The 23,083-nt window shown below is 39.8% G+C and overlaps 1 protein-coding gene across 9 annotated transcripts in view; it reads left to right on the top strand.

Moving 5' to 3' along the window:
• Positions 1–23,083, top strand: part of GARNL3 (GTPase activating Rap/RanGAP domain like 3) — a 60,795-nt gene that overhangs the window by 728 nt on the left and 36,984 nt on the right. For 6 of the 9 annotated variants that reach the window (XR_007509885.1, XM_049831763.1, XM_049831762.1 and 3 more), the window contains exons 2-6: positions 16,406–16,475; positions 18,850–18,924; positions 20,464–20,563; positions 21,008–21,126; positions 21,901–21,965. Coding sequence is in view for 8 of the 9 variants with exons in the window: in XM_049831763.1 (XP_049687720.1) it covers positions 16,406–16,475; positions 18,850–18,924; positions 20,464–20,563; positions 21,008–21,126; positions 21,901–21,965 (429 nt within the window). In the remaining variant the exon portion in view is untranslated. Of the gene's footprint in view, positions 1–14; positions 106–8,527; positions 8,699–16,405; positions 16,476–18,849; positions 18,925–20,463; positions 20,564–21,007; positions 21,127–21,900; positions 21,966–23,083 lie in introns of those variants that run through there. The other 3 variants (XM_049831766.1, XM_049831765.1, XM_049831767.1) reach the window with 2 other exon arrangements.

The following is a 23,083-nucleotide window of genomic DNA, read 5'->3' as shown; positions in this document are numbered from 1 at the left end:
CCTGATGTTGACCCGGAAACATGAGAAAAGAGAGCAGACGCCATCAGAGATTGGCCTTAAATAAACCAACAAACAGAAGGTCTCTGGAGAACTCTGTCGAATGAGGTCTGGGTGAACCTCCAAGCCTTGATAAGGCTACATTTTCTTTTGTTGACGTCTGTGTTCTATATATATATATATATATATGTATTCAGTTGTGCTTATGTGCCTGTGTATATGTACAGGTAGGCATGTGCATGTATTCTCAGAGACATAAGAAAGTATCGCCTATGGGAAAAGAAATTCTTGTCCTTTGACTTAAAAATCACTCAGAACTGTACTAAGAACTGTACAGATTAATTGTTCCATTTGGGAAATTCAGAAATTTTAAAAAAGCAAGGCATTCTACTGTTTTCTTAAAGACTGTTTTTGGGTTTTTTTTCTTGATCCACTGCTTTGCTGAGGTATTTAAAATATTTTAATTACTGAGAATAATTGTTTTTATGGAAATGGCTGGCTCAAACTGTTACCTGCAAAAATAGCTAAGAGTTCAGTCAGTCTTGAGAAGCTGGTGGCTCATGGCTTAGACAAGTGTACTCTTCGCTGGGTAAAAAATGGCTGGATGGACAAGCCCAGAGGGTTGTGGTGAATGGAGTTAAATCCAGTTGGCGGCTGGTCACAAGTGGTGTTCCCCAGGGTTCTGTTTTGGGGCTGGTTCTGTTTAATATCTTTATTAATGATCTGGATGAGGGGATTGAGTGCACCCTCGGTAAGTTTGCGGATGACACCAAGTTGGGAGGGAGGCTTGATCTGCTCGAGGGTAGGAAGGCTCTGCAGAGGGATCTGGACAGGCTGGATCGATGGGTCGAGGCCAATTGTATGAGGTTCAACAAGGCCAAGTGCTGGGTCCTGCACTTGGTCACAGCAACCCCATGCAGTGCTACAGGCTTGGGGAAGAGTGGCTGGAAAGCTGCCCGGCAGAAAAAGACCTGGGGGTGCTGGTTGACAGCCAGCTGAATATGAGCCAGCAGTGTGCCCAGGTGGCCAAGAAGGCCAATGGCATCCTGGCTTGTATCAGAAATCGTGTGGCCAGCAGGAGCAGGGAAGTGATTGTTCCCCTGTACTCGGCACCAGTGAGGTCACACTTTGAGTACTGTGTTCAGTTTTGGGCCACCTCACTACAGGGAAGACATTGCGGTGCTGGTGCATGTCCAGAGAAGGGCAACTGAGTTGGTGAGGGGCCTGGAGCACAAGTCTTATGAGGAGTGGCTGAGGGAATGGAGGTTGTTTAGTCTGGAGAAAAGGAGGCTGAGGGGAGACCTTATCGCTCTCTACAACTACCTGAAAGGAGGTTGTAGCGAGGTGGGTACTGGTCTCTTCTGTCAGGTAGCTGGAGATAGGACGAGAGGAGATGGCCTCAAGTTGCACCAGGGGAGGTTCAGATTGGATATTAGGAAAAATTTCTTTACTGAAAGGGTTGTCAGGCATTGGAACAGGCTGCCCAGGGAAGTGGCTGAGTCACCATCCCTGGAGGTATTCAAAAAGTGCATAGACAAGGCACTTCAGGACCTGGTTTAGTGGGCATTGTTGATTCGATGATCTTAAAGGTCTTTTCCAACCTAAATGATTCTATGATTCTAAGTTTCCAATGCTTTACTTTAGTTCTAGCTATGTAATACACCTTCCCCCACCCCCCACCCCCCCACCCCCCCGCCGAAGAAATACAGTTTAATGGTCCTGGGTTTTTTCACCCTAGGTTACTCATTTTGTGCATTAGCCTTCTTAAAAATACTCATTGAAGTTTTAGCCCTGTGTTGGAGTTGCCCTTGGTTGTTGTTTTTTTCCTAACAGCGAGCATTCTGGTTTGGGATTTATTGGCTTTATTGGATTTTATTTTGATTTTCACTCCTCTTTGCGTCAGCTGTGTCATTGCAAGAACTTTTCCCTTATTTCTAGTAAACCAGACCTGTCATTCATGTACCAAATTCTCCACTGCACACTGAGATTCTGCCTGTCTGCTTGGTGTCAAATGTAATGCTGACTACTGTTGGAGCGGCGGAGGAATGCACATAAGTCGACCCAATATGAGTGATAGAAGTGATTCAACTTTATTTGCACGGATAGCTCATATTTATACAGTTTGCGATAATTATGCCTACTAGTCCTAATATGATTGGTACATTGCTAATGTTTATTCATTACTAAAACACACCCACTTGTGATTTGCAGCTATGCGTGTTCCGTAACTTTCTCATGAGAACTTCTTCAAAAGTTACTTATGAAGTTATGCCAAGGTCACACCGTCCCTGTCTTTCTCCTGATAACAGCGAGACCAGCTGTTGTTTTTCTCCTGATATCAGCAAAGCCAGCTATTTTCAGCCAAGGCCTAGTCTTGCTGCTCAAACTGACATTCTTTCACACAGAACTCTGCTCGCACAACTTTTCCACAGGCCCATGTCCTTTTTCATCAAGCCAATTCCCAACAGACTACACCTCAGGGAATGCAATTGTGGCACTTCTAGTTTCTTACTTATAAGTCAAATTTTTATTTTATTATTTCATCTGTGCACAAACTGCAATGACTGGCTTTTTCTCAGTATTCAGTACGATGCTGTCTAGATGTGTCTTGAATTCCATCGCTTTTCATGTGGCAGGCAAGTCACCACGTGAGCCCACTATTTTAGTCGCATAGTGTGAATAGAAGTCATTGTGGTGTGGCCTCTTGACTTGAGAGCAGCATTCCATAGCAAATCTGTCCTACCTGCTTGGCTGTCTTGGAACTCACTAGTTTCTGCTACTTGCAGGCATACTGCTTAGGTGTACTTTCCACAGAAAACTTTCTGCAGATGGCTAAAATTCTGTTATACCTTTACAATCCGTTAAATGTTCAGTGCGCAGCAGGGTAGTAAGAAGCAGCTGAGCGTCTGTTCCTTCTGGGTCCTTTGCCTTGCTCATACTATAGGTTTTTCTGGAAATATCTTTCACTAAGCATAGATTATTTTCCTACTTCCTCTGCACTGATCATTGTAATTTTTAAAGTCTTTGTCCATTTTTTTCATCAAGGAAATATATAAATATATATATATAGCTAGTTTAAGAGCTTACATGAAGTACTTTGTCTCTCATTCTATACAGTCGTTTTGTAAGCAAGTTGGACTTTGGCCTTGTGAAAGCCTTCAGAGATGGCAGGTATGCTACACTGAGTGTAGAACCTCAAACTTGCCCAGGCAATGGCCAACCCATGCCACTGCAGGTCTGCACAGGTCCATTGAATACACAGTGTGAAGGGGAAAGCTTGGAAGCAGTAATGGTGAATAAGGTTTGGCTATGCAGCAGAAATGTTTGTGTCTGGATGGAAGGTAATGCAGACCACCTTGTTGAGATTTGAGTGGTCTGAATTCTACCTAAGTGCCTAACTGGCTAAATACATTTGAAGGTTCAAAAATAATGAGATGGTAGAAAATTCTGGCTATGTGGACTTAAGTAGAATTTGAGCCATCTTACTTCAGTCCTATATGTGCCCAGGGTTTTCGTGACCTCATTACTTCTTTTGCAAACATTTAAAAAAAACCCCAAACATCAAACTTCAATTTTTGTGGCTTAGTCTGCTTTTGAGAAATTTGCTTCTAGACTTGTCTTTTTTTTGTAGCTATCCAGTTCTGAAAAAGATAAGTGGTTTTGATTTCGCCTAATAAAAGGAAATCAAACATATCTTCCTTTTTTGGATCATTGTATGCCCTGTAAGTACTTTGTACTGCATGCTTCAGAAGAACATGAGAGACATCACCAGTGGAGAGTTACAAAATGGTTTTGCTATAAAGGGAAAGTTCATCCTTTTGAAGTGTGATGAAAAGTGAGTTTGTGGTCTTCTGGGAAAGTAGAGGAGATAAAATGGATTGATAGAGTTATTTTGAAATCTTAATTGTAGTGCTACTTGTCAGGCTGAAATAGACCAGCTGTATTCCTGTCTAAGAGTCTGCAATCATTTTCAAAGTATATTCTTTGTCTGCAAGGTGCTGAGGATCTCATCTGTCCTGAAGTTTGCTGGAAAGTAAACTTGTTTTACAATGCCTTAACAAAAGGAATGATGAAGAGTCCTTGTTTTGAGAGAAGAATAGCCCTATCTGGCTGACAGTACAGATATCGCAAGTCTGGTGAATTGAGCTCTTTGTCGGTCTTTATATAATCCATACCAAATGGACTTGAATGAGCCATGCTATTATAAAGGTGGAAGCAGATTAAGGGAGATGTAATTCTGGAAATTAAACAAAGTAGAGGTTCATTTTGATGAACCTTCAGTTTTATTACCATCCTGTATCTTTTCCAGTGAATAACTTCTTTTTCTTAATATTCCCATAATTCTATTTCTCAGACTTTCTTCCTTATAATTCATAGGCTGTGGGCTTTTTTGTCTGTCCCTTTCTTTAAATATTCTCTGTCTGTTTCTCAGTACATATGCTTATAAAACTCATGTTTCTATATTATGTGGGTTTTTTTCTTTTGAGGAAAGTATGGAACTTGACATAGAATCAGCAGTGATTACAAATAAAGCTAAGGAAATTCTGCTGTTTGTGTCTCTGCCAGCCTCTTACTGCAGAGACATGCTGCATCCTGCAACAGAATACTAGAAATGTACATCATTGCTAAAAGCTGCCAACAGGAATCCCAACTTTTAGCTAGACAGCATCCAAGCCAATGCATTTGCAGAATACCTCTTTAGACACTCTGTTTTCTTAATTTGCTATTACCTTTCTCACTTCCATCTTTGTGTGCTTGTTGTTTGAGAAAATGGGAAGAGAATTGCTGACAGCATGTTGTAAGGGAGGCAGTCCTTTGTGTAAAGAATGTTGTGGTTTTTATCGTGTTCAAGATTTATTGCAGCACTGAAATTATAGCATAATGCAGAAATGCCTTCTTTTTTTTTTTTCAAATATTTAAAAAACCCACGAAACTTCAAACTTCAATTTTTGTGGCTCTTTTTCATCTAGAGGCTCTGTGCTTGCATTCCACCCTGACTGGAATTTTAGCACCCTGTTAGACTCTAGTACAGCATAAGACAGGCCCAGAACTTTATCAGGCTTTTAATTTCAGGAGGCATACTTAGAAAGAAATTGGCTGAGAAAAAGCTGTTGTTGCAATTGCTAAGATCTGTGCAGAAGCAGGTTATGTTTCTTTGCTGTTTGAAAGAGTGGTTGTTTTAAAAGTTGGTATTCTTCAGGATGACAGAGGGGTACCACAGAACAAATACTTAGGTTTGAGTGCATGTATGTATTCATATTAACTCTCTTTTATAGCTAGTGCACAGAAGGGAGGAGGAATGGGGTAAATGACAACTGCATTAAAGTGGAAATTAAGTACTTTAAGTGGAAGGTTCTTTCTGTTTCATTATTTCCACAGAAGTAGGTTCTTCTGAAGGAAAAGAGAAAAACAGCCTCTTTTTTGGCAATCTTGTAAAGGAATCCAGATATTGAGAAAGAAGAAGAGTTGTGGTTGAGTGCAAAATACCGAGAAGAGGTTATTGTTGGTATTTCAGTGAAGATTTTTGGTTTTTTAGTATAGAAGTTCCTTTTAAGTTATTTTACTGGGTATGCATGCTTATGCTTGTTAGGGTATTTCTTGATATATAAGCAGCCAGCTTTGAGTTTACAGTGTTATTAGTTGAAATATACTTTCAAGTGGCACATGGTTGGATTTGTGTTTATACATTTAAGATACGATATAATGAGCTAGAGCGCATTAGGGGCCTGCTCATTACAGGCAGTCTACAAACAAATAAGATATTCTTTACAGTGTGTTATTTTACTGGGCTAAAATCAATTATTTCCATTGATTTCCAAAACTGGAAGATCTTTTCCATGCATGGGAGATAATCCTTCAAAGCCACAAACAATATTTAGTGATACAGTTAACTAGTACACAGCATTGTTTGCAGTAAATAACCAGTTAGCTTCTTGGAGTTTCTTGCCTGTAGACATAGGGGGTTTTAGAGTTCATTTTTAAAAACAAAGGTATAGTTGGTAAGGTGCAGATTCCGATCTCCTGTCAGCTTGGAGGATTTGTCAGGGGACACACTGTAAAGGATTGACCCATGACCATACATTTCACATTGAGTAAAAGCACAATAATATAGATAATGAAGGAAGATTATTCCAAAAATTGTTAAATGTTTCTGATTTAAATTTGATGGCATTATTTCTAGCTGGAAGACCTATGAAATGCTACAGTTACCTGTATGAGGAAAAAGGCAGTGTGCAGAAGAAAGCATGAAGAGATGTTACTCCAAGAGTGCCCCACGCATGGAATTCTCACTGTATTTTAGCATTAGGGGTAAAAACTAAAAAAAAAAAAAACAAAAAAAAACAAACCAAAAAAAAACAAAAACAAAAAAAAAACCAAACCCCAAACATATTTAGATTTTGCTCATTGAGCATTATGTTATAGACTTAGATGTGGCCTGTGGACAGAGATAATGTTTCTCTAGGAATAACAGCCAGTTTTTGTGAGAGGCTGGTTGTATGGGTACAATTTTTTGATTTGGACCTGAGGTGCCATCTGCCAAACTGATCAGCTGTGGGATATGTAACTTGTAGATGGTCCTACATGATGAAATGAGGTTCATAATAATAATATGCTGGGTTCCAAATGCATTTTATTACTTTATTCATGATTGTAGTTTGCTCAAATCAATCTATCATTAAACTCACAATCCAACTGTATCCTGTTAATTCCCTGGTTAACCAAAAAAAAGTCTCTCCCTACCATTTTTGAAAGATTTTTTTCTTTTCCTTTTTTTTTAACCCCAAGTTACTTTATTGAGCAGCTGATAGTGTGGCTCCTCAAACACAATGGCAGAACTGACAGCCAAGGGTGATGCTGTGACATAGAAGGAGTAGTAAGTAACTGGTGGAGGGTGCAGACTCACTTAGACAGAATTGCTGGCAGAGGCTCGATTGTGAAGCTATCCCCAGGTCTTAATATGTTGGAAACTTCACTTATAAAAGATCCAAATGGGTCTTAATTCTAATAAGCTTTAGCATTCTATGTTGTCTGAATTCTTTAAGGCAAGACTAATGCTTGACAGAATTCCTGACGAGTACATCACCAGCTTGTGTCCAGCTCAGATCAGCATTAATTAAAAGTTGCTCTTTGGTGGCTTCTACTGCATAATGGTTGTCCTTTGCCCTCTTCTGTCACTCTTCATCTTCTCGTGGCTGACAGAATAAGCAGAGAGACCCAGAATGATATGAATTCTGGAAATTGAACTGCCTTTTTAACATTAGGGAAGCTTGTCATTAAATTCAGACCTCAAAGTAGAGTTTTCGTGTATTACCTGAAGTTACTACTTTGTAATAATTGTTGTTAAGAAAGATAAGTATATACACACAATCACGTCATGTAGTAAGTCATTACAGTTTACTACATGGATGGCTGCAGTATTTAGTAACACACAGTAATGCAGTGCAGTTCATTACAAAACATACAAGCAATTGAAATTACTGAAGAAATTTGTCTAAACAGAATACAGTCATCCAAGTTATGATTACCCAAGATACAAGTTGTTACTCTAGCAAGACGTTGGTTCATCTTTAGTCGTAATAGTTGATTGTAATATTGGTTTCAACTCCTACTGAAAAGTTTTAAGATAAGTCCTCACACAGTCAAAATACTTTTGGTCACTTTGCTATGCTGTGATTCCCAATGTGGGGGTTCAAACCTCACTCCAGGGTTTATGTCACATGACAAGCATAGAGTAAGTATGTTTACCTCCTGAAAAGGCAGACAACAATAGTGTATGTCTGTGCAAAAGGAGAAGACAGAGGGAAGAACTTCACATGCTTGAAAGCACTGCTGTTTTGTTATGTGTTAGACTTTTAAAGCCACGGAGGTGGAGATCCTTGGAAGAAAGGCTCAATTGCGATGAAGTGGGCTGGTGCCGGCTGGCAAGCGAAAGACTCTGTCCATGTGATGTCTGACTTTGTTAAAGAAATAATACTGAATTGAGCTGTCATTCCTTCCCCGGTAAGGTTTCACCTCGCTGGCCAGTTGTGATTGAACATGACAGAGGCTATCAGTCTGTGAGACGCCTGCACTTCTAAAGATTCTTGAGCTGTAGGTGAGCAGGTTAAGAAAACACGATATGTGCCTTTACTGATGCAACAGTAGTAGCATTAAGCCTGACTTCTAGAATGCAGCAGGCAGCACAGGTGGATGGAGACCTGCAAAGGGGTTTGCTCCTATTAAATAGCAACCAGCTCCGAAGCGACGACTCCGCCGAAGCCAGCTTCTCGCGTTTACCCAGCCGGCGTTTGCGAGGGTCGCTGCCGCGGGCCCGGCCCCTCGGGGCGGTGCCGGCTAAGGCCCCTCGCTACGGGGGGGGCGCAGATCGCCTTCGCTTCCCTTCCCCGCGGAGCTCTGCTCCCGGCTGCGAAGGACGGGCCGGGCCGGGCCGCTCGCTCGCAGCCCGGGACTACAGCTCCCGGCGGGCCCTGGCGGCGGCGCGGCGGCCGGCGCGGCGTCTGAGTGGCTCGCGGGCCGGGGCGGGCGCCCGGCGGCCGTGCGCCGGGGTAGCGGGATGTGTGCGCGGAGCTCCCGTCGCCTCTCCCGCGCGGGACGGAGCTGCGGGAGCGACGCCGGAGGGGTGAGGCCTCCGGCTGGCCGCCCGCATGGAGCTGAGCAGCGCAGACGCAGCCTCCACCCGCTTCCTCGGCCTCACTCAGCGGTACCGGCGCCGGGGAGGCGGGGGCCGAGCTCGGGTGGGGCGCGGCGCGATGCGGTGCGGGCCCGCGCTGTCGATGGCGGAGAGGCCGTGCGGTGCTTTCGCCGGCCGGGGGGGCTGGAGGGGCCGCCGGAGCGGTGGCGCCGGAGGCTCCCGCGCGGAGGGGGGGCTGGCCCTCAGGCAGCGGAGCAGCGGTGGTCCCGGCGCTGCGGCCGCCTCCCTCGGGGGCTGCTGCAGGTGACGCGGGCGGAGCCAGGCGAGCGTCTTCAGGGTCGATTTCGGAGCTTATTTAGCCTTACGCTCCTGCAGGCAGATGCCGCGGGGATGGTAACTGCAATTACCCGATTGCTGAGGGCGCTTGCACCCGCGCCTGCCTCTTCAGTGAAAACAGATTAACCCGTACTGGCCAGTAGAGATGTAGGTGGTAAGGAGAATGGGGAGCCCAAGAGGCGTGCAGGCTACGTCGTTGTGATCGCACAGGTGCAAACCGCAAACTCGCCCCCTTCTGCCACTACCCCCCACCCCCAAGTAGGCCTTTCCAGTGTCAAAGTCCTAAAAGACAAAACGTGTGATTTGACACTAGGATCCTAAAAATACATTCCTGCATTTATATTAGCAGATATGTTTAAGCTTGCTTCGTTGTTCGACTTTCAGGACTGTTAAAGTTTGTAGAAGCTTCTGTTGAAATGGGAAGAAAATGGTCCTCTCTCCCTTCCTCATTACTGTACATTTATGCAACAGCACTTGTGTTCCCAAACAAATGGAAGAGGGAGGTGGACAAATGCTGTATAAGCTGTACAAATGTGCTGTACAAATGTGTATAAGCTGGGGTTTTTTTCATGTGAGTAAAGGCTCATTTGTATTAAAACACTTTGCGACATAAGTAAATTTTAAATTATTAAGCCAAAAGGGTCTGAGCCACTGGTAAACCTAAATATTTCAGTGGTGGCAGTTCATCTTAACAGGATAAAAACTATTTTAAAACTGGCATAACTGGACCAACGGTGTTTTTCTGCTGTAGATCAGGTTAGGATTGAGGAAGGATGTGATCCAATGAAGAAAACTAATAAGCAAAGCTAATGTTAATCACAGCATATGTTTTAATTTAGATGATGTGATATGTCAGAGAGTTGATGAGTACAAATCTTGGTGGTAACCAAGAATGGAGAGCCAAAGAGCTATGTAGGCTAGAATTCATTGGGGAATATGTGAGCTTATGCAAATAGTGCGATAATGTAAATCTTACTTATGCATAAATTGAGGCTAAGATGCTTAACTTTCATGCAATTGTCTGTGTAGCATTTATGTTGGTGTAAGATTCTCCTTTAAGTGCTTGTTATGAAGCAGGTGACAAGTATGATATGAGGTAGAAGTGTGTTATGAAGTAGTTAGGCTGAGAAGAAGAAGAGATTAGCTATTGGATATAATTCTGATTTTTAAAAGGACTGCCAGTGTGTTTGAAAGTTAGGTATGGTTTAGGTACTTGAAATTGGGATGCAAATGGATGAGAATATTAGTATTAAAACACTATTGTTTTAATCAACATTTTCCTCGGATATACTCCTGTGTTTTAAATAGCAAGAGTGGTGTCAGAAAAATGCTTTTGATACCAAAGGGCGTGTTTGTGGTAAGACAATGTATTTCCTCAAATTATTGGAAGGTAGTTTGTGGAGAGGATAGGAACATAAACCTTTCAGGTGCAAACTGTTCTTTATGCTTTTTCTGAGCTTGTCTGTGTTTTCTGTCTGTATTGTGTGAGCTAAGAAATAGATTATTAGTCCCGTTAAACTTGCTTGCTTTTGGTGTTCTCTGCATCATCTGATGAATATACCCTGTCTCGCTGCATATGTGAATCTCTGTACCCTTAGTTGGAATAGGTCTTAGGTATTTGGGCTGGAATGGAGTCCTGTTCCCCTTACAAGTCATACATGGATATCACGTCTTTCTTTTTCACCTGTAACACCACAAGTGTCTGTGACCATGGGATTGCACTGGAGGCTGGCTGTGGTATTATGGTAACTCTTGTTCTCAAGACCCCATGAAGTGGTGCGAAGCCTCTGCCAGTTTCCTTGCAGAATGTGACAGTGCTGTCTCCTTGTTATTTTGTGTATACTGCTGTTGGCTACTGTCTGCATGCTTATCATTGTGTCTGTCATGCAATGACAGAACTCTGAAACAGCCCTGCTCCCTGTCATTCTGTGGCCAGCAAAGCTGATGAAATGTGAAATGTTGGAGTATGTTGGAGTGCCTCCTAAAGGCAGCTATTTTATGGCTTGTCATTATGGAAATGCTAAAAAAAAAAATAAAAAGAAATCTAATAACTGTGCTGGGATTGTCTAGATCAAAAATTTTTTTCTGAGAATCTGGAATAGAGGTTATATTCATGTGATAGAGAATATGGTTTTGTAGACATCACACCAGTTGTGAAGAGCTTTGTATTTGCAAATGCAGGTAAACCATAAGTTTGTGGATCAGATGGTATCCTTCAACATCCTCTCTCTCATGGATGTGAGGGAGTCTTCATGGTGAACCTTTCTTTAGGCTAAATGGCCTCCAGAACTTTGCTAGAAGCAATGTTGAGTACACCTGGCAGAGTGTGGAAGACAATCATCTTTTCCATGTTGAGTAAGAAAAGATTTGTATGGTAGAACCCAAACTTAACTCTGCACCTCACTTTGTCTTTTGTTTTGTTGTGACTCTCTGGCTGGGAAATGTTACTGCAGTAGTTGTTGTTGGGAAGTATCTTAATAATCTTAATTAAGAGCAGACCACTGTATCTGGTCTGCTCTTAATTCTACCACCATGTTTTGGACATTGCTTTCCAGGCTTTTTACCTGGGCTGCCAGGTGTATACCTTAATACACTTTTTGCCTTTTTGTATTTCCAAATTAATGATTTTCATGTCGTGTTCTCCTTTAATTTGATAACTTGTATTTTGTTACATTAGTACATTTGTGTGTTGTATACCTATGCCCATTTCTTAGTTATACAATGTTTGGGATTTGAATGCTCTTTTCATTTTTTATTTTTTAAAGCTTTTTGTTAGCTGCTGACTTTATCTCTGCAGCATTAATATGCTTGGATGTCAGCATGCTTTTCCTGATAAAGTTCAACTTCCGCTCAGCTGAAATATCACCAAATTAAGGTATAGGACTTAGTTGTGTGTATGCAGATAGTTCTAAAATGCCTTCATAACTCCCTGGGTTTATCATGCAGGTAATTCACGAGATGGCATTTTCCTCTAGTCTCATGCATTTTGAGGCAGGCTTTGCCACAAGGCAGAAAGTAGTTCAGTTTTATAAACCTCAGCTTGCTTTGTCTCCTGCTTTGTAGAGCTATTGCATGACTGACGAAAGTCTCTAAACATAATCCAGGTGGAGATGGTTCCATTCAAAGCACAGTAGGCCGGATGATTTTTGTGGTGACTTTCTAATTTGTATTATATTTGTGTTTAGGGTTGTCCAGATGTCAGAGACACAAAACAGTGACCTGGCTTTCCCAAGACTTGAAAAGATATATTGTGCTATTCATTGTGCTATTAACTGTTGTTAGATTATTTTTTTTTAATTTTTTTTTTAACCCACTCCTTGAGTTGTCATCTTACACACATTTCCTCATTTGATCAAAGACTGAATTTCGGAGCTCAGTGACAGGAAAATATCTCTTGACTGCTGTTTCCATAACATTCTGCCACCAGTACTGAAGGTGACAAGTGTTCATTGATTGAATTGCTTTTACAGTGGTTTCTAGGGCAACTAGAACACCTAGCCACAAAAATTAATTTTGTAGAACAAAAGTAGCACGCAAAGACAATGCTAGCACTACCATGATTACCTGATCTTTCTGTAAAAGTAAAAAAAAAATAGAAAACCCACAGTGCCTTAAAATACATTGCAAATGAGGCATTCCATTTGTTCCATTGTCATGGTTTAACCCCAGCCAGCAACTAAGCACCACGCAGCCACTCGTTCACTCCTCCCTGCTCCCAGTGGGATGGGGAGAAGAATCAAAAAGAAAAAGTAAAACTTGTGGGTTGAGGTAAGAATGATTTAATAACTAAAGTAAAATAAAATATAATACTAACAATAATAATAAAAATAATTTTAAAATATATTAATAGTAATTGTAATGAAAAGGAATATAACCAAAAAAAAGAGGAAAAAAACCCCAAGAAAAGACAAGTGATGCACAATGCAATTGCTCACCACCCCCTGACTGATGCCCAAGCAGTGATCTGCCCCACCCAGCCAACTCCCCGCAGGTTTATATACTGAGCATGAAGTTCTATGGTATGGAATATCCCTTTGGCTAGTTCGGGTCAACTGTCCTGTCCACGATCCCTCCCAGCTTCTTGTACGCCTGCTTGCTGGCAAGGTACGGGAAACTGAAAAATCCTTAACTTAGGATGAGCACTACTTAACACACTGATGTTTTAGTTGTTGCTATCGACCTTATTCTCACACTAAATCCAAAACACACTGTACTGGCTGCTAAGAAGAAAATTAACTCCATGCCAGCCGAAACCAGGACATCTGTGAAGCATCTGCCAAATTTTATGTGTACCTCAAAATGCAGGAACTCTAAAAATTGCATTTGATGCAAAATGCAAACTTTTTAGGTTTTATCTGAACTTTCCAAATTCTCTCTGAGATGTGGAAAGAGGCAAAGGATAATTTTCAGTCCATACAAAACAACTTGGGAACTCTTCATTCTGTCTGGAGGGGAAAAGAAAGTCTTTATTTTTGTCTGTAGAAATGCTAATCTTGAAAAACTTTTATGTTACCCAGTCTTAATAACTGCAGAGAAAATTTGTTAGCCAGATTTATGTGTGTTTCCGTCAGAAAGAAAAGATGAGAACTCATGAGTATTAGCTTCAAAATTTTTCTTTACTGCAAACCATACTGAAGTAAAGGTTTTTTGGATTTTTTTATATGTCCCTTCTGATGATGGTAAGAAGATGATGCATTTGCAATAAAATGTAAACCAAGCATGATTTCCTTGTAAATGGCATGTGGGAGTAGGGTGAAAATAGACTGTCCACATAAAGTAGAAGGTAGCTGTAACAGAAATTATTCGACATGTGCAGCTCACCGGTACATTCAGTCTTTTCACTACTCTGGGCCATCTTCTCTGTGTTGCTGGCTCAGAAGGAGCTGTAAGTGTTGTGGTGCGTCACAACTTCTGTGCAACAGCATGGCGGTATATTGCATGGCAAGGATCACTCAAAGGTCCAACAGCAGTAGTGGTAGGTGTATAGAAGTACTGAACATGAAGTCCTCAGGGTGTGTGACAGCTTAAGATTTGAACCTCCTTGTGGATGCACAGACTTCCTGACTTAAGAACAGTTTCTTCTGTTGGTCTCCATTAAGATTGTTTCATCTTTGTCCAGTTGATAAGGCTCTGAAAATTCTCAGTGTCACAAATGTGAAAAGATAGACAGACATGTACTGCCACAGACTTTGAAAAGTCCATCTTCAGGACATGCTTTTTTCAGTTAGCAACCTGAAGTAGCCTTACTCACTGGAACTGACTCCTGTTGTGGCTCATTTGTAATTTATGTACCCCTAAGGTTTTAATATTGTTTCTCATCTCATTTTGTCTCCGTCTACCTTCTGTTCTGTTGTGAGGGGGAAAAGGAGTTGTTATTGTTGTTACGTTCAATTAGAGTGCAAGCTGTTTGAACTGCAGGCTTTAACATATTTTTTTTTTTTTGATCTCAGGTATGGTAAGGCTCTGAAATACTTATGTCTACAAACAGCAGATCATAAGTAAGATCAAATTGTAGCTGCTCTGATGACAAGGGCTCTTATATCAGGACCGAAGCCCAATGTGTTCTTGTGTCACAGACTTTTTCCATCTCTGCCGTGCAGATTCCTGATACGGGAACTTAACTGTTTTCCTGGAAGGTAGTTCACACAGGTTCTCGGGAAGGTTAAGATTAATAAGTGTCCCTAGTCAAACATAAGTTCATTGTGCAGGCAACCACACACTGAAGCTTACATCATTGTATCTGTGTTTCGGTCAGAATACTTCCAACTGAGTGATAATTTTGGAGCTCGTAAAACTTGCATCTAATGTGGGTTAACCTCAGTTCCTGTAGCCAGTTTTCCTCAAGTCACTCATATTACTGCTGCTGTGGCATGTACGCATGTGCCCCCATAGGTGTCAGAATAGACTGTGGCTTCACTGCCTTCAGGGGTCAAATTGACTGTATAGGTAATTTTTGCTTAGGAAGCAGTATAGGTGTGTTTGTGTGACAGGGGTCTGGTTGAAAGGCAACTGACCGATAAAGTACAGGCTATATGTTCCCAGAGGCAATAGTGTCATCTGAAGTTTTTATTCACATGAAGTTAAAAAGGCAGCTCTGTTGCAGCAGCTAACATTCCTGCTTCAGTGTGCGTGTCATTTAAAATTACCGTTTGTCATGTTCTTATCCTTCCTGCAAAATTTACATACTGGAAGCAAATACTAGAATTATTTTGGTGATATGTCTTTTAGATATGTCTTGTTTGTATTGCTTCTCCTTGGGTAAAGAAATGGAATCCAAGTGGACAGGGCTCAAAAATATGAATCATGTTTAATAAATTTTAAGTACTTATAAATACAAATAGAAAAGCTGTCTAAAAATTAAAATGTTTTGGAGTCCAGTGTCGCAGTATCTCCTACAGTCAAGAAGCATGTATGAGGGTGTTGCGTTAAAATTTAGATATTTCTTCTGTTGTAACATTGCAATTTACAGTACTGATAATTCTCAGAAAATTTAATAACTTATTGCTGGATGGAGGGCTTCTTGTTTGGTTTGGGTTTGGTTTTTCCCCATTAAAATTAAATTATTATTTTCATTACTGCAGACTGAAGGGTGAACTGTAAGTTTGGAATATGATGGAGGGATTGAGCTGCTAGCCCTGGTACAGACTGGTTAATCAAGTTTTATGTTAAATTTGCATCTAAATCTTTATTTAGGTTGTATTTGTAATATATATCCCCATTGCAAAGGCAGGAGGCTTAGTGTTTATAGTTAGAGGAGGTGCTTGCTATCTGGTTTGACCTCATGAAGCACATAGGCATGTGCTTAATGTGACGTGATGGCATTATGAGATTGTATGTGATAATGCGTGTAGATTTGCATTCGAGGTATTCGCGTTCTAGGATTACTTTTGCTTGTTTAACAATTCTATCTTTGTTACGGTAGGTGGGGGGAAACCTATGAAATGCTGTTCTTTCCTTATGCTTTTGAATTAAAGTAATTGTTTAGTTTTTCTTTGTGTGTAGGCTAAAAAAATACTCTGAAAAAAACAGTAGCAACAAACTAAGCGTGAGCTTATTCAGCGTAGTACAGTTATCCTATTTGAGGCATTAAGTTTACTGTAGGTTTTTCTTCCCTTAGATTAAATGCCGATTTCAAATGTGGTTATAAGCCACCACCTGCTTTGGAACTCTGATCACGTCATGACTAAATATTTAATTTAATCATAGCTTTTGCCTCCACTCAGGACGTAGACATTTCTTTTCCTTTAGGGGTAATATGAAAGCCGGACTGCAATGGCTGTTAGAGATTGTGCACATTGTAAGGAGTGTTCCCTGCAGTAATGAATTTATGCACTGCGAACCTTATTCAGCAGGAATTGTGTTGTTAATGGCAGGGTGTAGTGTTACAGGAGATCTAAGACTAGTTGACTTGTGTACACTGATGAAGCGTTTCTATTCCAGCTCTGTCTCTGAAGATCTGGGTTGCAGACGTGGAGAGTTTAGCAGAAAGCATTACGGATCTGTGGAGCTTGTAAGTTTACGTAGCCTGTCCTATGATTTTAGCAGCTTATAATGCAGAGCTCAAATCCTTTTCATTTCCAAATAAAAAATTGGATCCAGTTTGGAAAATGTGGTTTCTAAGCCTGACTTGAAAGTTATAGGGTAATAAAAAGAGGCTTCAGAATAGATACATGAGAGCTGTGCTAGGAAATCTTTTTTGCTGCCTTATTTATGAATATTTCATCGTAACGGGACAGGAAGTCTTATATAAATATTATGTTTACTCCCAGATGGAAATTGAGCCTTTTTTCCTCTTATAAGCTGAAGACTGCTAAATATTAGGGTAATATTTGATGAAGTACCTGCAATTATGCAAGTTAAAAACTGTGTGTGCTCCTATGCGTACATATATATGTGCGTATGTGATTTTTATGTGTGTATGTGATTTTATGTGCCTCAGAGTAGTGGGAGGGGGTTTAAAATTAAAAGAACTAATCAGAATAAGGATATCAAAACCTGTTCCCTAAAATCTGTCAGTTATTCTGCATTTTCTTCAAATTCAAAGGTAAGTTGGTACTTCATTTTTCTCATATATAAATTTCTTCTCTGCTGTGAAAATAGTAGTACATCAGCAGTTAAAATAACATCACTCTGTATACAAGGCCATAATGAAATTACATAAACTTACTATAGGAAAATATAAGTGTGGAGGGGTAGAGGAACTGAACTCCAGCTTTCTTATTGTGGGAAGAAATCACTAATTTTCTACCAGCTATGGTTGTAATTTAAAGTTCTTGGATAGCATATTTATTAATATGTGTGTAATTTGGTGGCTTAGTTGCTGGAAGTTGCATTGCAAGAACACCACGTATCTATCTTTTCTTTCCATAAATTCCACATATTAGATATGGTGTATTAATCAAAAAAGCAAGTGAACTGCTTTCTGCTAAGAGGCTCCTTCATTACTGGTACTTAGATTCTTTTGCTCGAAAAGAAAAATTTATTGGTGATTATAAATTCACAGTAAGCTCACACAAATGGTCTTGTCTTTTGCTTGATTTTCTTAAAATTCTGCTAGTATTTTCTGAAAGTGGGGTTTTTTATCTTTTGGAGTACAAACATATAAAGGTGCTTGTTGCCCTTTCAAATTTCTAAATGTTTAATATTGAACCTTTCTTGCTTAATATTTTCCACAGCAGCATCTCAATTGTTCAATTATTTCCACCTTTGATTTATTACAACACAGTTATTTTGTCTCTGCCCTAAACATTTTTCCTATGTTTTTCCCACTGGTGTAATACAACCAGTTGTCCGTATAATTTCTCTTACAGTTTATACAAGGCACCAGGATATGTTGGAGTTTTTGCCAAGTTAGTTTATTCCTGACGTAGCCTCAGATCACTTCAAAGCAAGGAGCAAAGAGAACTTCAAAATGTTGTGATAACTCTTCCACCAAGTAAAGGGAGAAAGTATTATGCTGGAATAATATGGATTGCTAGAGGGAAGCAAGGAATGATATACCATTGCATTATTGTTGTTCAGATCCCATTTCATAAGTTTGGTATGGTATGTGACAATCTCATTTTTTACGTTTTGAGAGGAGTAATGTGCAATATCATCGGCAGCATTCTCCTCTTCTTCTCTTGTCGGCATCCTAAGCAGTGTTGCTGAATGCATCAGGACTGTTGTGTTATCCTATGTTTTACTGACTTCTCAAGAGCTTTTTTAACAACAAAGAGAGTTTCAGCGTTTTGGGTATCCCTGGATTCCCTTATAAAAAGACCAGGCAGTCTTTCCAGAGTATTTATGAAACTGTTGAAGTCTTCAGCTGGAAACAAGCCATATTTTCTGATGTTAATACTGGAAGCAGACCAGGACATCTCCTGTACCGTATGTTGTTCAGTATGATCACTGAACATTATGTTTGGAGATTCTTGCTGCTCGCTGTCTCCTGAAAACATAAATAAAATGCAGTTAAAGATTGCTAGTCCCAGTAATACTGCCAACAAGTAGAGTTTTAGGCTTAGCAAGGCTGAGAGGACAAGAATCATCATGTCTGTAAGACTCATTGTTTTGAAAGGAGCAAGCTTCAAGATCAATTTCTGGAAAGTGGACAAGTCCCTCTGTAGGCATTCTGTGTGTTGATGCAGACAAACTCTGAGACAGGAGAATTTCTGATTAGTACTGGGATCTACCAAAAGAGTGAATGGCTCTCCCGCTCATGCTTCCTTCAAGTTATAATTGGGTCATTCCAAATCTGTAGTCAAATCAGTAATAGCTGTGCTGATCCCTTCTGTGCGGGTAGTCATGTGATGCCTGGGAGAAGAAGAAACCATAGTAAGCTTTGATTGCTGATCATATGGCTATTTTTGGAACTAGAACCTCTATCTTAAACTCTCTTATAGCTTATATCTAGTGATGCTGATGGAGCCATTCAAAGAGCTGGACGGTTCCGTGTGGAAAATGGCTCTGCTGGTGAGGTAAGTGGCTAAAGATACTCATAGAAAACTGAAAAAATAATTCAGCTTCAGTTATTCTTCACCACTGAAAGATGTATTTGCAGTCAATTACTAAGGAAGAGGACTTGAAAAATGCGAAATAATATGAATGTAAGAATCTAAGAGGAGGGAGATGGTGGGGTTTTTTCCCCACAAAGTCTAGCTTAGCTCTTCTTTTAAGAGTATGTAATCTCGACAGTTTAGTTTAAGGGAAAAGCTGGTATTTTGTTTAGTTTTGGTAACCTTTTGCTCACCTGGTAATGTTAGAAGAAAAATACCTATCTTATCCTCTGTGTAACACTTTGCAGTCTCTAGGTCATCACTTTATATTGGTGTTCTGGTGATACTACGATGTTCAAGCTGACCTTTGTGCTTTTAAATTTAATCCTTGGTGTGATGAGGTTATAGTTTCATTCCCATTCCCATCCCCCCCCCCCCCCCCCCCCCCCCCCGCCTTAGTTGTCTTTTGGCAGCTATGCTTACATTTAAAAAAGAGATAAAGAAGCTGAGTGGAGCCTGAGAGAGTCATTTCCCCCACATTCCTGTGCTGTTAAACTCGTGGTGTGTCCCTGCAACCATGAAAGTGACGCTTAGGTTTCTACTTACCTTCATTTTTTTATCTTCCTTTGTCAAGCTTTTTCAGCTGTAAATATCATCTTAATACTGAAAGAAAGAAGACCTCATATTCTTGAAATATATGTAAGGTCATGGTAAGCTTGTATTGAACTAATATTAACAGTAAACTTTTACTGATAGTTTGCATCAGCACTGGCTGCAGAGTTTGAAGCCATCTAACTATTCTGCATTGATTCTCTACAGGGTCATGTTCTGTATACTGTCTTTTTAGTTCAGTTTCATGCAGTTCAAGAGCTAATTAGCTTATATCACAGACAGATTCTCTGAGTGGGTGATGAATGGCCACATGGTCAATGGATGTAGGGAATGGCTTTTTCTCTGCATATGTTATTTCTTAGTGGAAAAGGACTTGAGGGATGGTTGGGAATCTACCTTAACCGGCCAATGCAGAAACAACACTGAAGAACTTCCAGAGCATGCTCTGGTGTAGCAAGGAGTCCCTAAGGGTTATTTTGGGAAGAAGAACTGAGAAAACGAAACCTGGAGGCAGAATTCTGTTTAATTTATTTATTTTTAAGTTTTAAAAACACTGGTCTTCAAATTCCACATTGAAATATCTTCTTTTCAGTGGAATGCTAAGCTATTACCTGTAATAGTGGTGCATGGTGCTTAGTTGCTGGCTGGGGTTAAACCACGACACGGTGGTACAAAAGGCAAAGACTGTAGTTATGTAGAAAGAAAAGACAAAAAAAAGAAGAGGAGAGGGAGAAATTTTAATTTCAGCTGCACAACAACTGACTTCACAATAATTCTTTGTTTTTTAAAAAACAGTATACATGTAAAACTCTTCTAGTGGGTCAGCCACTCTTGATTGGCTTTTGCCTGTATTATGTTCTTTTTTTTTCACTCTGCATTTGATCTAACAGTCTCCCAATTCTATTTCAGAATACAGACTATACTCCGGGTACGTGGCACAGAACAGACGTGCATTTGGAAAACCCAGAGTATCATACAAGATGGTATTTCAAATATTTTTTAGGGAAAGGTAATGATCTTTTTGTGAATGGATTGGCGTTTTGATCAATAAAAATGCAATCTGGCTTTGAATTGCTATTATTTAAATATGGAAAAAAGTATGGTATTAATTTAGTAATAATACATTTTCTGTCCTGTACAGAAAACAAGTTCTTGTTTCATGTATTTTTAACCTGAAGACAGAGGATGGGTTTCTGTAAGCGGCAGAACCCCTGCTATCAGAAAGGGATATTTTGGAACCCTTCTTGGCCTTGAAGGCTGTACCTATCTCTTGGGTTTTTTACACATCTGTATATAAATACATAGTTAAGTAGATTAGTATATATTTTTTACATATAAATGCATATATTTGTTTACACATTTATATGTGTGTGTGCATGCGTGTGCTTGCATGTGCGAGCGGATGTGTGCGTCTTCTTTACAGTTGATAATGCTTCTTGTTTTTCCCTAACAGTTCATCAAAATTATATAGGTACAGATGCAGAGAAGAACCCTTTCTTTCTGTCTGTTGTACTGTCTGACCAAAATAATCAGCGTGTTCCTCAGTACCATTCAATACTTTGGAGAAAAACAGTAAGAAACGAACATTTATCTGCTGCTCTGACTTTTTTGTTGTTGTTTTCTTGTTTGTTTTCGGTATGTCTATCATACACTTTTTTGCTTTTTTCAGAATTTCAGTATTTAATACATACTTCTCATTTTATACAAAAAGAACATATAATTCTACCATAATAGATAAAACTAAACTAGCTTTGTAGGTAACATTACACTAAACTTTCTGACAGAAATCTATGATGCCAGATATTTTTTAATTGTTCTTACCTGCAACTCTGTGTTATTTTAGAAATGTTGCCTAAATTGTTGCTGATGATGTCCTGCGATCAATTTAGGCAATGACATTATATTGCTTTTAGGATTTTCTTATACGTTAAGAAAACAGGCAGGTGTGATACTGCTTTCACTAATATTGTTTAATGAATTTTTTTTCACTTAATGTTCCGTAAGTGCCTCTTATCCAAGCAATTGTATGGATGCATGGATCACTTTTTAAAAAAAAAAAAAAAATCGTTTGTAATGTCTGCTAGTTTGAGCAGCCCTCATACCACATGCCAAGGTAGTAAAAACTAAGTAAAAAATAATTTTGCACTGTCCATGACTTTTCACATTCAGTTTTTCTCCTTTTTGTTTTTTATTTTTCCCCAAAACCAGTAATAAATAAGGCTAAGTAATACTAGCATGGTTTTGTTCTTTGTTTTTTTACTTAATTGTTTTTATTAATATTTCTATTTGAATATATAGAAAAAGTCAGTATGTCCTGTAATATCTCTTAGCTTTTTTTCTTTATAGGGTACTCAGAAAATATGTCTCCCTTATAGTCCCACAAAAACATTATCAGTGAAATCTATATTAAGGTATGTATTTACAAATAAGTTATCAGTTAAGATATTTGTATGCCTTTTCCTGTAATTCAGAGCTTGTGGTGCATGGTTTTCATGATAGATTTCTAAAACCAGTAGTAAAAACAAGTTTACAAATCTTAATCATTGAAGGCAGCAAAAAGTGGTTTTAAAGCCTTTTCTGGAATAGACAAAGCGACAACTTAGGAAAGGAGAAAAATTCTTAGCACTTTTTCTTCAGCAGGTGACTACTTTCAAGTTAATTGGAAAACAGGTGCTAAGTGGAACTGCAGTGGTTGAGAAGAAATATCTTTTTAAATTAGAAAGACATAAACAGACCTAATGAACAGCAGATTTTGACTAGAGAAGTGGTTATTATGTGGCCCTAGCAGGAGGAAGCAAACCGGGAAGAAACCAAGACTGATTGTCTCCATGTACGTCTCACTATGGTTGTGTTATACACACTGTCAGTGAAGCCGAGAAAATGCCTTCCCCCAGCTAGAGCCTGTATGGGCATGCTTATACTCTGTCCTGCCCATTTTGTGGCAGAAGAGAATATGAAGTGAGCAAGCCCAGCACCATTGCTATGTCTTTCAACATTGTAATCAGCTGAAATATCAGAGCACCTGTTTGCAAAGCATTTGTTCAAATTTAATCTGCAGTTTTTATGACCTAATCATGTGGTGTGTTTTCTCAAATCCCTCACTGACAACATCTTCAAATGCATCTTCTGTAAGGATTTTACCTCCTCTAGAAACCCATAAAAAGTGCCTTCATGTACAGAACAGGTAGTGTGTACCAGATAAATGAGCAGTCTACAGGTCTTCAAAACCTTTGATCCGTATAGAGTACGAGCAAATGTCTCTTGCTTGGTTGAAGCTTGTCCACTGGATAACACGGCCACTGCTGATGTGAGAGGAGAATTCTCGGAACAGGGCATGTGTTGTGATGTGAAGTCAGTACCACCAGATCTGGATTTTCCTACAACTGCACAAGATTTCTGAGAGGTCCCAGACCACTGCATTTGCCAGAGGGGCTAGGAAGCCATTGAGCCTTACTTCTTAATTCTGACTTCCTGGGCTGTGGCTCTGGTTTGTAGGGTCAAGATGGTGAGTTGAAAATACTTCAGATCT

Source organism: Accipiter gentilis, chromosome 29 (assembly GCF_929443795.1).
Source record: "Accipiter gentilis chromosome 29, bAccGen1.1, whole genome shotgun sequence".
In the NCBI taxonomy this organism is placed as follows: Eukaryota; Metazoa; Chordata; class Aves; order Accipitriformes; family Accipitridae; genus Astur; species Astur gentilis.
Note: the sequence above shows the minus strand (reverse complement) of the source record. Positions and strands in the feature narration are given on the sequence as shown.